The 18,112-nt window shown below is 35.1% G+C and overlaps 1 protein-coding gene across 7 annotated transcripts in view; it reads right to left on the bottom strand.

The window, feature by feature from the left end:
- tox2 (TOX high mobility group box family member 2) overlaps positions 1–17,400 on the bottom strand; it is a 288,055-nt gene extending 270,655 nt beyond the window's left edge. For all 7 annotated transcript variants that reach the window (XM_056460648.1, XM_056460645.1, XM_056460644.1 and 4 more), the window contains exon 1: positions 17,253–17,400. In XM_056460648.1, coding sequence (XP_056316623.1) covers positions 17,253–17,354 — 102 coding nt within the window. In that variant the 5' untranslated portion in view covers positions 17,355–17,400. The remainder of the gene's footprint in view (positions 1–17,252) is intronic.
- Positions 17,401–18,112: the final 712 nt, after the last annotated feature.

Below are 18,112 nucleotides of genomic sequence, written 5' to 3' on the forward strand. Positions count from 1 at the left end.
CACATTGGCCTCTGGTGGATTCATGAAAACAAAAACTGCAAAATCGTAGCTCCTAGGACACATTTTGTGTGCTGTCCAGAAATGTATACAGGGGTGCGTAACAATAATGAGCCTGGGTTGATTCTTTGGGGCTGGGGTATCAATGCTAATTGGTTGTTATGGTTACCTCTGTATTTGGCAACTGCTGCTTACCTGTATTGGGTTTACTCAACTGTATATATATATATATATATATATATATATATATATATTACTGTAATATTGTAATACCTGCACTTTAAAGGAGATTTGTTTAACACGTTTCTAAACATAATAGTTTAATAACTCATCTCTAATAACTGATTTATTTTCTCTTTGTCATGATGACAGTAAATAATATTAGACTAGATATTCTTCAAGACACTTCTATATAGCTTAAAGTGACATTTAAAGGCTTAACTAGGTTAATTAGGGTAACTAGGCAGGTTAGGGTAATTAGGCAAGTTATTGTATAATGATGGTTTGTTCTGTAGACTATCGAAATATATAGCTTCAAGGGGCTAATAATTATGACCTTAAAATGGTGTTTAAAAAATTAAAAACTGCTTTTATTCTAGCCGAAATAAAACAAACAAGACTTTCTCCAGAAGAAAAAATATTATCAGACATACTGTGAACATTTCCTGATTCTGTTAAACATCATTTGGGAAATATTTAAAAAAGAAAAAAATTTAAAGGGGGACTAATAATTCTGACTTCAACTGTATGTATATACACATTAATTAATTAAGCCTTTAAATGTCACTTTATTTAATACTAGTATCTTGTCTAATACACGTACTGTCATCATGGCAAAGAATTAAAATTAGTTATTATAAAATAGTTAGTTAAAAATAAAATTAGTTATTAAAATAAGTCATTAAAACTATTTGTTTCTAATGCTGTAAAATCTTTCTGTTAAACAGCACTGTAATAATATTAGAATAATAATTAAATGGTCACACTTTACAACAAGGTTCATTAGTTAATGTTAATTAATACATTTACTAACATGAACAAACAATGAACAATACATTTACTACAGTATTTGTTCATGTTAGTTAACATTAGTTAATGAAAATACAGTTGTTCACTGTTCATGTTAACTCACGGTGCATTAACTAATGTTAACAAGCATGGACATGGATGTTAATAAAGCATTAGTAAATGTTCAATTATGATTAATAAATACTGTACAAGTGTTGTTCATCATTAGTTCATGTTAGTAAATGCATTAACTAATGAACCTTATTGTAAAGTGTTACCAATAATTTCACAGGAGGGCTGTTATTTTCTCTTCACATATATAATACTGCTATATAAACAAACAGTGATTTTTTGTCTCTAAGTGGATACTTCTGAAGTATCATAATTAATGTCATCACCATTGCATTAAATACTGGAAAATATTGGAACTATTCTGAAAATCCATATAAAAGTCTGCAGTCTATATGCTGTTTACTACCTGTACTGTTAAGAAATATCCGTAAATTAGCAGTTTTCCATATTTTGTAATTCAAGTTTTTATTTTTCTCCATTTATTTCTGCTTTTGAATTGCATCATGGGACCTCGATCTTACTTCCAACAACTTTTAACCTTGAAAAGGTCAGAAAAGTGACTTATCATGAACATTTGTAAACTGCCAGTACCTTTTCTGTTATTTTACAGACTTATTTCTTTAGATATTATACCTTCTACATTATATTATTTATCTAAACGACTAAAATGCCAATAAAAGTCACTTTGTTAAACTGTAGAGTTCAATTTTCAACATCAAAAGTGGACAGAGCAGAGATCAACATCCCATAATGCAATTCACGAGCCGAAATAAACTGAAAACGCAAAGTTAATGAACAGATATTTGTTTACAGTGTGCTCATACACATACCAGATCCAGACCGACCTGACAGATGAGAATATTACGTGAAGAGTGTCTCTCAGGCTGGTTTATGATCAGTGTTAGATGGATCGCCATACAAATGAAGGGCTCAGCGCAGCTTCAGTTAGGCCTCGGCCGCCTCTTTCCAGCTAATTAACTTCCCCGTGTCAAAAACGCAGCTCATTTTATCTCACATCTCCATTACAGTGTCGAGGAAAGAGGAGAACTGTCACATACAGGAAAAGGTAATTACTGCCGGCATTTGCTTTATGCACACTGATAGGATCTTTCGCCGTTCGTTCACTCGTTAGTTTTCACTGCAATAACAATAGGGTGATTGAATGTAAACATGTACATACAGTAAAGCTTGATTTAAAGGCATTTGATTGGCAGGTGTGCTGCTGATGTGCTGATTTACAATTAAAAAACTGAATTAGAACATACTGGATCAGTGTAACAGCTGAAGTTTCATTCATCCATTCATTTTCCTTTAGCTTAGTCTCTATTTCGGAGGTCGCCACAGCGGAATGAATCGCCAACTATTCCAGCATATGTTTTACGCAGCGGATGCCCTTCCAGCTGCAGCCCAGTACTGGGAAACATCCATACACACTCATTCACACTCTCACACACTCTCAGAAATAGAGGTGCGCGAGCTGTCACTGGGGTGGTACCTTTTCAAAAGGTGCACATTGGTCCATATTGGTACCTCAACATGATATATTAGTACCTAAACATTTTAAGAGGAACACTTTCGTACTTTTTATGAACTAATATGTTCCCTTAAGGTATTAATATGGACCTTTTAGGTATAAATTTGTACCTTTTGAAAAGGTAACACCCCAGTGACAGCTCGCATACCCAAAGTTGGCCCATGGTAACCTTTGATTTGGCCCACCCATCTGAGAATGATGCAAATGTTTTGAGATTGTCTATTCAAATCCAATGTAAGCCTTTATTTGTTTTATTGTTAAAAGCTAACTGAAATGAAATGTTTCAATTAAAGGGTGTAAATTAATCAGATTTTGTTTAAATGTAGGCCTACATTCTGTCACCCGACAGTGCGGAGACTTCAAGTCAAAGGCAGATTCTGCTTAACTAGTGTATCCAGCATTGGACGCCACTGTGTTTTAAATGTGATTGTTTATGTTTTTATTGCAATAAGTTAAGTTATTAAAGTTATACTGCATTAGTAATACGATTTAAAGTAATGTTTTCTATTTACTTTTAAATCTTATAATAAATTAGGAAATTACTCATGGCAGCTTTAATGTAATATAGTCTGGTATATTTTCCTTCGGACCCTGGCTCTCAATGATATTTAATTTTTGGCCCTTCACACAAAAAAGTTTGGGCACCCCTGCACTACAAATGTAGTTTATTCAATTCCCCTACAGCGCATGTGTTTGGACTGTTGGGGACACGAACACGGGGAGAACATGCAAACTCCACACAGAAACGCCAACTGACCCAGAGACTTGAACCAGTAACCTTCTTGCTGTCAGGAGACAGTGCTAACCACTGAGCCATCATGGCTGGAGCGTAATTTTTCCTTGCAATCTTTATATTTGCAAAAAAAAAATGACTGCTGCCTTAATATTTTTGAGTTGAATCAAATTTACCATCTCAATTTATATCAATCAAACGGACTTAAAATATTAAGTTAAACTTTGCATAACTTTAAAAAATGTAGTTGAAATCCAAGAACATTTGTAGTCATTATTTTTACCGTGTAGCTATCACATTTTCTTGCTGTGATAAATTGCGAACATGGTTTATCACAACATTAACATAAGCAAAAATATTATTAACAGGTTTAATAACCAAAAATCTTCATTTAAAATGTGTTAAATTGTTAAAAACTTAATTAAATATTACATTATTATTCCATATATCATGCTTAGAGTAATGGTTTTTATTATTAAATTGCAAAAAGGATGATAAAGTACAATAGAAAACACCTTGAGATTAATTCTCATTAGTAAGCGTTAAGGCTTATTTGAATATTGGCATATGTGTATTCATACACATCATGTCTACTACGACGCATGAGCATGTACACACACTGTAAAACAAGTATTGCTTAAATCAAATTAACTTACATCAATCAAACTGGCTAAAAATGTGAATCTAAACTGTGTATAACTTAAAAAATAATAATAATTAATAACAAACACACGTGTTGTCTTGACTTTTTGTCATTGCATTTTATTACAGTGCAGAAAAGGCTTGTTTTTATGAGCACGACATGCAGAAATAAAATAATAGGTGCAATTTTGTTCTTGGAAAATCTCTAATTTCCCCTGCATATACCGTGGATGCTCCGCTGATGGATTCTGGTTAAAGTATTATTTAAGCTAAAGACAGTTGCACTTATAGATGCACCACTCTGCAGCCATTTCCAGTAATTGCTAGGCCTACGAGTTATTTTTAGCTGGTTTAAGCAGAGAAATACAAGCTCAAAGAGTTAGACAGAGAGAGAGACAGACTCTTTGAACAGGCTAAATAAGAAGTTAAGGCTTTAAATGAATCAAGGTTTTCTGCCGTCACACAGCTGGTAATGTGCCACCGCCACCCACTTTCAGGGATCTGATTCTGGAGCGATAAGCTTTTTTTTTTTTTTGGCTGTCGCTTATGTCTGAGGTGCCTTTTCTTTTGACGCCTGACACTCGGATGCACAATTGAAAATGAAAGTCAAAGTGCTGCAAAAGTCACTGCAAGAAACCGTAGCAAAGACTGTGATATCAACCGTACATGTCATCTGGACATGCTTTTAGTCCAGTTGGTCACCATTGACTTCCGTTGTAGTGTTTCTATACTATGGAAGTCAATGGTGACCATCTGAAGATGCTTTAAGTCCAATTGGACACCATTGACTTTCATGGTAGTTTTCCCATACTATAGAAGTCAATGGTGACCATCTGAAGATGCTTTAAGTCCAATTGGACACCATTGACTTTCATGGTAGTTTTCCCATACTATGGAAGTCAATAGTGACCATCTGAAGATGCTTTAAGTCCAATTGGACACCATTGACTTTCATGGTAGTTTTCCCATACTATGGAAGTCAATGGTGACCATCTGAAGATCCTTTAAGTCCAATTGGACACCATTAACTTTCATGGTAGTTTTCCCATACTATGGAAGTCAATGGTGACCATCTGAAGATGCTTTAAGTCCAATTGGACACCATTGACTTTCATGGTAGTTTTCCCATACTATGGAAGTCAATGGTGACCATCTGAAGATCCTTTAAGTCCAATTGGACACCATTAACTTTCATGGTAGTTTTCCCATACTATGGAAGTCAATGGTGACCATCTGAAGATGCTTTAAGTCCAATTGGACACCATTGACTTTCATGGTAGTTTTCCCATACTATAGAAGTCAATGGTGACCATCTGAAGATGCTTTAAGTCCAATTGGACACCATTAACTTTCATGGTAGTTTTCCCATACTATGGAAGTCAATGGTGACCATCTGAAGGTGCTTTAAGTCCAAATGGTCACCATTGACTTCCATGGTAGCTTTTCCATACTACTGAAGTCAATTGTGACCAGCTGGATGTGCTTTAAGTCCAATTGGACACCATTAACTTTCATGGTAGTCTTCCCATACTATGGAAGTCAGTGGTGATCATCTGAACATGCTTCAAGTCCAATTGGACACCATTGACTTTCATGGTAGTTTCCCCATACTACTGAAGTCAATGGTGACCATCTGAAGATGCTTTAAGTCCAATTGGTCGCCATTGACTTCCATTGTGATTGTTCTATATGGAAGTCAATGGTAACCATTTGGATTTCAACGTTTTTTCACAATATCTTCTTAACACAGAGTCAGATTTTTTTTAAGATACAACTCTCACTATTATTAAACCATTAACTGACTTTTAACTCAGTTGCTGCTTATTAATAGTTATTAATATAGTTGGGTTTAGGTATTAAGATGCAGAATAAGATCATACTTTATAAATACTAATAAACAGCCAATATCTTAATAAACAGGTAATAAGCCAGTAGTAAATGGTGAGAATTGCTACCTAAACTCAAGTGTAACAGATTTGGAGGAAGTAGATTGTGAGTAAATGATGACACAGTTTGGTTACACTTTAATTGAAGGTTCAGTTCTCATCATCAAAGCACAAACTATAGATTTCACCACAACTAATAATTTGCTGTGCATTAAAATTCAGTAATGTAGTAGTTAAGGTTAGGTGATTGGGGATGTAGAATAAGATCATGCAAAATGAGTTTTATAAGTACTAATAAAGAGCAAATGTGTTAATACTGTAGACATGCAAAGCAAGTTAAAAGTGAGAATTGGTTCCTATTCTAGAGTAGAACTACTCATTTAAGTCAACATGAAACGGCGCACGCTATTAAAAATAAAACCTCATTATTGGCATCTAAAGAACATTAAAATGACACTAAAGGCTCCTTATTGTAGACAATGTTTTTTTAGACTATAGAACTGTTCTTTATAACAAAGTGGACATTTTTACTAACACCCTTTTATTTATTTATTTTTTATTTCAGGCCCCATTTGAATCAAATATGGATAAACCTGAACCGCTGGTTTAAATGTTTCATTTAAAATTTAACTCAGTATCTGGGTTTGCTTATATTTTACCCAAACTGGGTTCAAAACAAACACAAAGCATGCAATTTACTTCCATAATTGGTCATATTTCTGAATGCAACAGGATATATGATGGGACAAACAATGTAGGATGAAACTAAATTAAAGAATGTAAAAGACAAACGCTTTGATTTAGATGACACACACTGATGAAACATTCACGATAATGCAGATCTATTACAGATCAATCTCTCTTGACACAGTGTAAAATATATTAGTATCACCAACAATCTTATTTTTATTTTTTATTTCCAGGCCACATCTGGGTAAAATATGGATAAACCCCAACCACTGGTTTAAATTTGTCATTTACATTTTTAACTCAATATTTGGGTTCGTCCAAATTGGGTTTAAAACATGTTTAAGAATGCAATTTACGTCCATAATCTGTCATATTTGATTAGAAAAGTAGTAAGATGAGACTGAGTGTATAAATGCAAAAGCATTGAAAGATAAATGCTTTGATTTAAATAACACACACTGATGAAGCACTCACGATAATGCAGAAGCTTTCAAAAATATAGCAAATAAAACCAATTTTAATATCTTAGACCATTCAATCAGTTCCAGACCAATCTCTCTTGATATTTTCACCAACACTCTTATTACTCTTGTTGTTTTCGTGCCACATTTGAATAAAACTGAGATAAACCTGAACCACTGCTTTACATTGGTCATGTACATTTTTAACTCAATATTTGGGTTTGCCCATATTATACCCAAATTGGGTTTGATACACATGTAAAGAAGCAACTGACATTCATAATCTGTCAATATTTCAGAACGCTAAAGCAAAGATGATGAAAAAAGAATAAGATGAGGCTGACTGGATAAATGCAAAAGCATTGAAAGACTATAAAGACAAATGCTTTGATTAAAATAACACACACTGATGAACCATTCACGATACTGCAGAAACAAGCCTTCAAAAACACACCAAAACAAAAACCAATTTCAATACCTTAGACCAGTGTTTCCCAACCCTGTTCCTGAAGGCACACCAACAGTACACATTTTCAATGTCTCCCTAATCAAACACACCTGAATCACCTAATTAGAACATAAGAAGAGACTCCAAAACCTGAAGTTAATTAGTCAGGTAAGGGAGACATCCAAAATATGTACTGTTGGTGTGCCTCCAGGAAAAGGGTTGGGAAACACTGCCTTAGACAGACCAATCTCTCTTGATATTTCACCAATATTCTTATTATTTTTTTTATTTTCATGCCACATTTGGATAAAACAGAGATAACCACTGCTTTAAATTTGCTATTTACATGTTTAACTAAATATTTGGGTTTGTCCATACAGTATTTTACCAAAATTGGGTTTGATACACGTGTAGAGATGCAATTTACATCCATAGTCTGTCGATATTTCTAAATGCAAATGCAAAGATGAAGCTGAGGCTGAATGGATAAATGCAAAAATACTGAAAGACCATAAAGACAAATGCTTTGACTGAAATAACACACACTGATGAACCATTCACAATACTACAGAAACATGCCATCAAACATACACCAAAATAAAACCAATTTCAATATCTTAGACCATTCGATTCACTACCAATCTCTCTTGACTCACTGTAAAAGATAATATTATTACCAACACTCCTATTGCTTCTTTATTTTCAGGCTATATTTATAAAAAATACGGATAAACCAGATCCACTGGTTTAAATTTGTCATTAAATGTTTTAGCTCAATATTTGGGTTTGCCCGAATTTGCCAAATTGGCTTTAAAACAAGTGTAAAGATGCAATTTACTTCCAAAATCTGTCATATTTGATGAGGCTGACTGGATAAATGCAAAAATATTGAAAGACTATAAAGACAAATGCTCTGATTGAAATACACACACTGATGAACCATTCACGATAACGCAGTAACAAGCCTTCAATACAGCAAAATAAAACCAATTTTCATATCTTAGACCAATCTCTCTTGATATTTTCACCAAAACTCTTATTACTCTTTTTATTTTCGTGCCACATTTGTATAAAATAGGGATAAACCTGAACCACTGCTTTAGAATTGTCATTTACATTTCTAGCTCAATATTTGGGTTTGCCCATATTTTACATCCCTTACCAGTCAATACTTCTGAATGCAAAAGCAAAGATAATAAAACTAATTTTAAAAAAGCTGAGACTGACTGGATAGATGAGAAAACAATGAAAGACCATAAAGACAAATGCTCGGATTGAAATACACACACTGATGAACCATTCAGCAGAAACAAGCCTTCAAACATACAGCAAAATAAAACAATTTCAATATCATAGACCATTTGATCCTTTACAGATCCATTTCTCTTGACCCAGAGTAAAAGATATTACTATTACCAACACTCTTACTACTTTTTTATTTTCAGGCTACATTTGGATAAACCTGAAGCACTGGTTTAAATTTGTCTTTACATATTTAAACTTAATATTTGGGTTTGCTCACATTTTCCAAATTGGGTTTAAAACAAGTGTAAAGATGCAATTTACTTCCAACATCTGCCATATTTGATGAGGCTGACTGGATAAATGCAAAAGTATTGAAAGACTATAAAGACAAATGCTCTGATTGAAATACACACACTGATGAACCATTCACGATACACTGAAAAAAGTTATTAAAAGATGATTCCTTGGATTCAATAATTTTTTTTACGTTTAGTGGTTGTAAACAATTTATTTGTGTTGAATTTAAACAAACAAATTAAGTTGAATTTTCTTAAATTTAATTTGTTTGTTTAAATTCAACACAAATCAATTGTTTGCAACAGTTTTGCAGACATCATTTTTTCAGTGTACAGCAGAAACAAGCCTTCAAAAATACACCAAAATAAAACCAATTTCAATATCTTAGACAGATCAATCTCTCTTGATATTTTTACCAAAACTCTTATTACTCTTTTTATTTTCGTGCCACATTTGGATAAAATAAGCATAAACCTAAACCACTGGTTTAAATTTGTCTTTACATTTTTTAACTTAGTATTTGGGTTTGCTCACATTTTCCAAATTGGGTTTAAAACAAGTGTAAAGATGCAATTTACTTCCAAAATCTGTCATATTTGATGAGGCTGACTGGATAAATGCAAAAGCATTGAAAGACTATAAAGACAAATGCTCTGATTGAAATACACACACTGATGAACCATTCACGATACACTGATTAAAGTTATTCAAAGATGATTCCTTGGATTTACTAAAAATTTTTACGTTAAGTGGTTGTAAACTATTTATTTGGGTTGAATTTAAACAAACAAATTAAGTTGAATTTTCTTAAATTTAATTTGTTTGTTTAAATTCAACAGTTTTGCAGACATCATTTTTTTCCAACCCAGGCTCATTCTGAGAACGTAGTCCCGTGGACGTTTCTGGAGACCGCGAAATACGTAGCTGGGGGTACGTACGGCTGCATTTCATTTTTTTAAGCGAACGCTGCGGGGCGGTGTGACGCTGTTCCTTTTGGCGCTCCATGTGGAGGGCTTTCCCGCTGCAACCAGTTTGTCCGGTTAGCTCTTCGTGTACTCTGGCGGACTCGAGGCGCAGAGAGGGGCTGACCACGACGACGACCGGGTTCGAGTCCGGGGAAGAGCGGTTTCAGAAATCAGGTAAGAAAACAAAAACAAAATCCAAAAAATGAAGCGAACAAGTTCATCACAGGGTGAGAATGTGGTCAAAATCCGAAAACGTGGTAAAAATCAGACGAGGGCTTTTCTTTTTCTGGACGGCTTTTGTGAATCATCGTTGGTTGGGTTTAGGGACGGAGGAGGGTGGGTCAGCCGATTGGCCGGTCGCACGGTCAATCATTCTGTCATCCAGGCGGAAGGTCGTTCGACAGCGGCCTCTAGCGGGTTTACGCGAGAACGGCGCGGGAAAAAGTGCGCACAGCGGCTTCTCGCAGACTTGCGAAAACAAAAACTGCAAAAATACGTACCTCCCGGGACGTATTTCGCGGTCTCCAGAAACGTCCTCGGGACTACGTTCTCAGAATGAGCCTGGGTTGTTTTTTTCAGTGTACAACAGAAACAAGCCTTCAAAAATACACCAAAATAAAACCAATTTCAATATCTTAGACAGATCAATCTCTCTTGATATTTTCACCAACACTCTTATCTGAATCTTTTAGCTGAATATTTGGGTTTGCCCATATTTTACCCAAATTGGGTTTGATACAAGTGTAAGGATGAAATTTACATCCATAATCTGTCAAAACGTCTGAATGCAAAAGCAATGAAAAACATATGCTGAGACTGACTGGATAGATGCGAAAATATTGAAAGACTAAAAAAGACAAGAACGCTTTGATTGAAATAACACACACACTGATGAACCATATATGCTACTAGATAAACATGCCGTCAAAAATACCCCAAAATAAAAGCAATTTTAATATCTTAGAGCATTCGATCAGTTACAGATGAATCTCTCTTGACCCGGTGAGCGCTGTAAATGCGCTTGATGATCTAAGAGTCAGAAGTAGAGTTGGTTTGAGTCTAGCTGTGGTCTGCCTATCTCTGTCTGCATTAATACAGTAACGGAGGTGAAGAGGGGGAAGTGGTCCATCTTCTCTTAACCTATCCAGCTTCAATTTTAAACGCAGCCAATGAGCCCGGGGCCATGCACAAGTCATAATGCATTCGACAAATATTCTCTGGGTGAAACATGCATTTATGAAGAGATGGCCTTTAGAGGAGGAATTCACAGAGCGTATGCTTAACAAACAATACACCCACTCATGAAAACGAGAGATAGAAAGTCAGTGGACTCAAAGTGAGAATGAGTCACAGCTCAACTGCAACTTTAGCATGAAGACAGCACAGAAACAAAAAAATAAAATAAAAATGGCCAAAAGAATCTTGCACAGAACTCTTGCAGGTTAAATGTCTGATTTTGCAGCGCCGGACCAATGGGTGCTTGAGTAAATACTAGCATAGCGGTTATTCGCAGCGCCAGGCGTGTTTGCATTGGAAGTATGGATCTGGCAGGTTTGTTGCAGGGCAAATGATGACACTGGTTAATGTATTATCGATTGCCTGGTTGTTATAGCTGTAAAAGTTGGTTCCCTATTCTGAGGTGCAACCGTCTGCAAACTACATATGCATGACGACTGCGTGTGTTATTTGACATTTTGGTCACTCTTACCATTACATACTATTAATAAACTAAGATATTTAGCTCAATTAACTACTAATTATTAATAGTAATTAATGTAATAGTTGGGTTTATGTAATGGGTAGGATTAATACGAACAAAATAACTATAAGCAGGTAATGAGCCAGTGTTAACTGATATTTAAACTATAGTGTTACTAAAATATGCTATCTTTTTATTTTTTAATGACAAAATAACAAAACTCAAATTTAGGATACACTTGTGTGAGTGATTTTTGCATTTTTTTAGCTCTAAGAAAGAACTAGACTCTTAAAGAGGCAGGACCCAACGGTGGCGTTGGGTCAAATTTGTATAAACACAACTGCATGTGTTATTTGACATTTTGGTCGCTCTTACCATTACATAATATTAATAAACTAAGATATTTAGCTCAATTAACTACTAATTATGAATAGTTATTAATGTAATAGTTGGGTTTAGGTATTGGGTGGGATTAGTACTAATAAAATAACTAACAATAAGCAAGTAATGAGCCAGTATTTAATAGTGGGAATTTATTTAAACTAAGGTATTACCAAAATACGTCATCAATTACTTTTTAATGGCATAAGAACATAAATTATAAATGTATGATAAAGTTGCGAGAGTGATTTTTGCTGATTTTTGTGATGCTGGACCCAACATTGGGTCAAATACGTATAAACCCAACTGCATGTGCTATTTGACATTTTGGTCGCTCTTACCATTACATAATATTAATAAACTACCATTTTAGCTCAATAAACTACTAATTATGAATAGTTATTAATGTAATAGTTGGGTTTAGGTATTGGGTGGGATTAGTACTAATACAATAACTAACAATAAGCAAGTAATGAGCCAGTATTTAATAGTGGGAATTTATTTAAACTAAGGTATTACCAAAATATGTCATCAATTTCTTTTTAATGAAATAGGAACCTAAATTAAAAATGTATGATCAAGTTGCGAGAGTGATTTTTGCTGATTTTTGTGATGCTGGACCCAACATTGGGTCAAATACGTATAAACCCAACAGCATGTGTTATTTGACATTTTGGTCACTCTTTATTAGATATTTATCTCAATAAACTACTAATTATTAATAGTTATTAATGTAATAGTTGGGTTTAGGTATTGGGTGGGATTAGTACTAATACAATAACTAATAATAAGCAGGTATGAGTCGGTATTTTATAGTGGGAATGGATTTAAACTAAAGTATTACTAAAATATGTCATCAATTTCTTGTTAGTGGCAAAACTCAAATTTATGATAAACTTGTGTGAGTGATTTTTACAGTTTTGACTCTAATAAAAAAATAGACTCTTAAAGAGGCTGGACCCAACATTGGGTCAAATACGTATAAACCCAACTGCATGTGTTATTTGACATTTTGGTTGCTCTTTCCATTACATAATATTAATAAACTACCATTTTAGCTCAATAAACTACTAATTATTAATAGTTATTAATGTAGTAAGTTGGGTTTAGGTATTGGGTGGGATTAGTATTAATACAATAACTAACGATAAGCAAGTAATGAGCCAGTATGTAATTTTGGGAATTGATTTAAACGATAGTATTACCAAAATATGTCATCAATTTCTTTTTAAAGGCATAAGAACAAAACTCAAATTTATGATAAAGTTGCGAGAGTGATGTTTGCAGTTTTGGCTGGAGAAATACACTCTTATAGGGGCTGGTACCAACGTTTGGTCAGATATATGTAGAAACCCAACTGCTAATTAAAAAAGGCTAATTAAATTCAATACACCAAAATTATAATATTTGACCCAACTTTGAGTTACGACAGCCACACATTTTAAGAAGTGCATATGCTAAATTTTAAATGATAATTTTAGCAATTAAAGCATTTTGTTGCATTCAGAATTGTGTCTCTTTTGTTTCGTTTTTATAAAAATCTAAGTATTTTAGAAATATCTATTATGCTAATAACTAGCTAGCTAAGTATAAATACGAATACACGCAATTAAAGTGAACTCTGTCGCCCCCTAGTGTCCACGGTGCATTTTAAATAAAATGTTGGGTTGTTTTAACTCAACGTTGAGTCAAATAAGTATAAACCCAACTGTTGAGTTCACATAGTGCAAATTAATTTAAACTAAGAAAAACTTAACCCAACATTGGGTGTCAAAATTTGACCCAACTTTGAGTAATGACAGTTGTGCATTTTTAGAATGCATATGCAATAATTAAATTACAATTTTCGCTATAAAACATGTCGCATTCAGAATTGTGTCTTTATTGTTTAGGTTTTATAAAAATCGAAGTATTTTTGAAATATCTATTATGCTAATAACTAGCTAGCTGAACACAAATACAAATGCGCGCAATTAAAGTGAACTCTGTCGCCCCCTAGTGTCCACTGTGAATTTTAAATAAAATGTTGGGTTGTTTTAACTCAATGTTGAATCAAATAAGTATAAACCCAACTGTTGAGTTCAAGTAGTGCAAATTAATTAAAACTAAGAAAAACTTAATCCAACATTGGGTGTCGAAATTTGACCCAACTTTGAGTAATGACGGCTGTGCATTTTTAGAATTCATATGCAATAATTAAATTACAATTTTCACTATAAAGCATGTTGTTGCATTCAGAATTGTGTCTTTATTGTTTAGGTTTTATAAAAATCTAAGTATTTTAGAAATATCTATTATGCTAATAAGTAGCTAGCTGAACACAAATACAAATGCGCGCAATTACAGTGAACTCCGTCGCCCCCCTTGTGTCCACTGTACATTTTAACTAAAATGTTGGGTTGTTTTAACTCAATGTTGAGTCAAATAAGTATGAACCCAACTGTTGAGTTCAAGTAGTGCAAATTAATTTAAACTGAGAAAAATTTAACCCAACATTGGGTGTCAATATTTGACGCACTTTGAGTAATGACAGCTGTACATTTTTAGAATGCATATGCAAATAATTTAATTACAACATTCGCTATAAAACATGTTGTTGCATTCAGAATTGTGTCTTTATTGTTTAGGTTTTATAAAAATCTAAGTATTTTAGAAATATCTATTATGCTAATAACTAGCTAGCTGAACACAAATACAAATGCGCGCAATTACAGTGAACTCTGTCACCCCCTTGTGTCCACTGTGCATTTTAAATAAAATGTTGGGTTGTTTTAACTCAATGTTGAGTCAAATATGGACATAATAAACACAGGGTTATTACAATCCAGCATTTTTGAGTATATTTTAACCACCAGAGAAAAGCAAAAGCATATTGATTTTTTTTTAAAAGGGCAGAATTTGGTTGTCATCTTGACAGAAATGTTGTGCATCTTACCTTAATGTAATCTAGAAAAATACATTGGTAAAATAAAAGTCAAGAAATTAGGCTATTTATTTAATGAAAACCTCAAAATACTTCAATTCTTATCGCAGTCAAACAGTATGTGCACTGTTCTTCCATTCACTATAATTCACATGCAAGCATGTAAAAGCTCACGCGTGTCTCCGGAATGCAGCATGTAGCATGTTTGTGCGTACGCAACAGGAAACGATCGTCACTTATCATGGATGGCCTAGTTTTTCAGATCCATTTCCGGTTCATGTGGCACCACTGTAAAAACCACTTTCACGCAACAAAAAAAACTCTCAAACGTTACATATTAATGCGAGACCTCCATACATGACCTTCAATTGGGGCCTCTCAAGAATGCTGGAGAATATTGCATTATTAAAGCTGGGGCACATAAAGAGGGCCATTGTGGTGGGGCGAGCAGGCTTCCCCCCCCCTAAAAATTTTGTTTCATAATGTCCACTTGCACAGGATCATTTTTCAACGTATGGAGTTGGCTTGGATTACTCCGCCGGCTGATCTTTTCCATATGCTCAGAGCCACAAGCTTAACTCTGTGACACCCTACTATAAACACCCATCAGCAAATTATGAGTTACTCTCTGTCACAATGGCTGACTTTAAAAGCTTCATCACAGCCTGTCTTGTGGAGAGAGGTTTCTTCTTTATGCGTCAAAAGATAAAGTGGGTTATTCAAAACATGCATTCACTCTTAAAAGACATCAGATTCAATGTTTATACTGGCTCACTTAATTCATATAGTTTACAGTGCCTATTTTAATACATGAATAGAAAGTTTAATATCAAGTAAATAAATATCAAGTTCAAGGAAAAACATTTATCAAGAAAAACAAAGTTCTGACTTATTTTTAATATAAAAAGTGGCTGTAAAAATAACACACCCCTCTCGACAGTTCAATAATTCTCACGGCTGATTGGCTAACATTTTAATACAGTGTGATTTGCCCCCAAAAATCTCATTGTAGATCGAGTGTTAATATTGAGCAGTAAAACACTGAACTCTTATTATGTATTCGCTACTATCGCGAATTTAAAATTAACGTGCGGCTAAACCAGCGCGACATTCAATTCCGAATTCTGTGTAAACACAATGTGAATTTGGCGTTTTTATGTCCAACTTCCGTACTAAGACAGCACAAAAGATAAAAAACTAGACGTTATGGAAACTTACAGCGAAGGCAAACACACAAAGCAATCTGACAGCACATCAACTAAACCTGAATTATAGCCTACGCAGTTGCATTATGCACAGAGGCTGACATTAAAATCCACAAAGCAACACGAGCTCAGATTTGAATTATTCTGCCACATAACTCATGTACAACACAATGCGGAGATAAAATAAGTGTCTAAAGTGTCTATTTTGTTTTAAGTGCAAATCCCATCCTTGTCAGCATCTACTGACACTACTTTCAGTCACTATTACATACATGTTGGCCCGTTATAGTTACGCGCTCATTGGCAAACCACATTTGAGTCTACCACAACGCACGCATTCTGTTTAAAAGCATTGCTCAGAATGCACTTTGTATTTCTGATCGGCTCAAAATGCATAAAACACATCCAGATCATCTTTGAAATCAGGTTGTAAGGTCAACTCTGTCGCTAATAAATAAAATTACGCGCCTAAGAACTAATTAATTGTTCGCTGCTTCCAACACGTGCGACTACGTCACGGAGAGATGCAATTCCATCAACAAAGCAATTAGGAAACTAATTCGCATCCAGACAGCCTACAGAAGTGCTGCATGTCTCCTATAATTCACGCCGAACAAGAGGAGCTGGACGGGAGCTCTCCATCTTCCCTCGGGAAACGAGTCTTTCGCGGACTTTAGTTCAGACTATCCTCAATCCAATGCTTTGCCATATTTACAGCATCGACTAGCTTGCTTTTGCATGCATGCATTTAGGCTAGTGATGCGAATGCATGTGCGCAATAAAATCCCTTTTATTCCAAACTAAGTTTGGGACTGTTTTCCACCTTGCGATGATGCACTGTCCGGACAGCCCGACAATCGCGCACTAAGAATTGCACGCGAAAATCACCACATGCATTGCAGCCTACACATTTTTAGCACCTCATGGGCGAATTTGCAACAGATGAAACAGTCCTGAAGTGAGCGAAGCAGGTTATTTCCCATTTTAGTACAGAGAAACTGGTGCGTAAAAGAAGATAAAGAAGAAGTAAGAGGAGGAGAAGCCAACGCATGCTGGGGTAAATTACCTTGTTGCAGTGGTAATAGTCCAGAGAGGAGAGGCTGGTGTCGGTGGGTAATGTACAGGAGCCCACGCTTGAAGGAGGTGCAGGGTAAAATCTCACATCCATCGCCCGCTCCGCTAGACTGAAGGCATGGAGCGCTGAACGCGCTTCTGTTCTGTTCTGTTCTGCTCTCTCTCTCTCTCTCTCTCTCTCTCTCTCTCTCTCTCTCTCTCTCTCTCTCTCTCTCTCTCTCTCTCTCTCTCTCTCTCTCTCTCTCTCTCTCTCTCTCTCTCTCTCTCTCTCTCTCTCTCTCTCTCTCTCTCTCTCTCTCTCTCTCTCTCTCTCTCTCTCTCTCTCTCTCTCTCTCTCCTCTCTCTCTCTCTATTGTTAACCCAAACAAAAAGCAACAGAACGGCTGAAAGAGAAAGGGGTTGAGCCTCTCTTCATGCTCTTCTCACATCCGTTCACGGGATTTCTTCTTCTCCAAACACTCGTGGTGATGCTCGCTGGACATTATTTTATTTGTTTGTTTTGTTTATTATGATCATGCGCGGATTGTGTGATCTGTTTGGCGATTATTAAGATGCGCTGGTTGTGTTTAAATGCTTTTGAGCAGTGAATAAAGGGGAAATGCTTTCAAATCGTTAATATGTTTAAGAAAAAAGATGTATATCGTAAAATCTGGTGCGTTTGGAGACGGTCGGGGTGCTCTTTAAGTAGCCGTTAAATCATTTCGTTTTAATCTAAATATGTAAATTAAGCGTGTAAACAATACTGTAGAAGTGTAAACAATGCAGTGGACGAAATGGGAACACGTTAGAGTCAAATCGCATTTTCTTCTGCAAATGACCTAAATAACTATATAACTTTGAGAAAATAAGAGA

Source organism: Danio aesculapii, chromosome 6 (assembly GCF_903798145.1).
Source record: "Danio aesculapii chromosome 6, fDanAes4.1, whole genome shotgun sequence".
Lineage (NCBI taxonomy): Eukaryota > Metazoa > Chordata > Actinopteri > Cypriniformes > Danionidae > Danio > Danio aesculapii.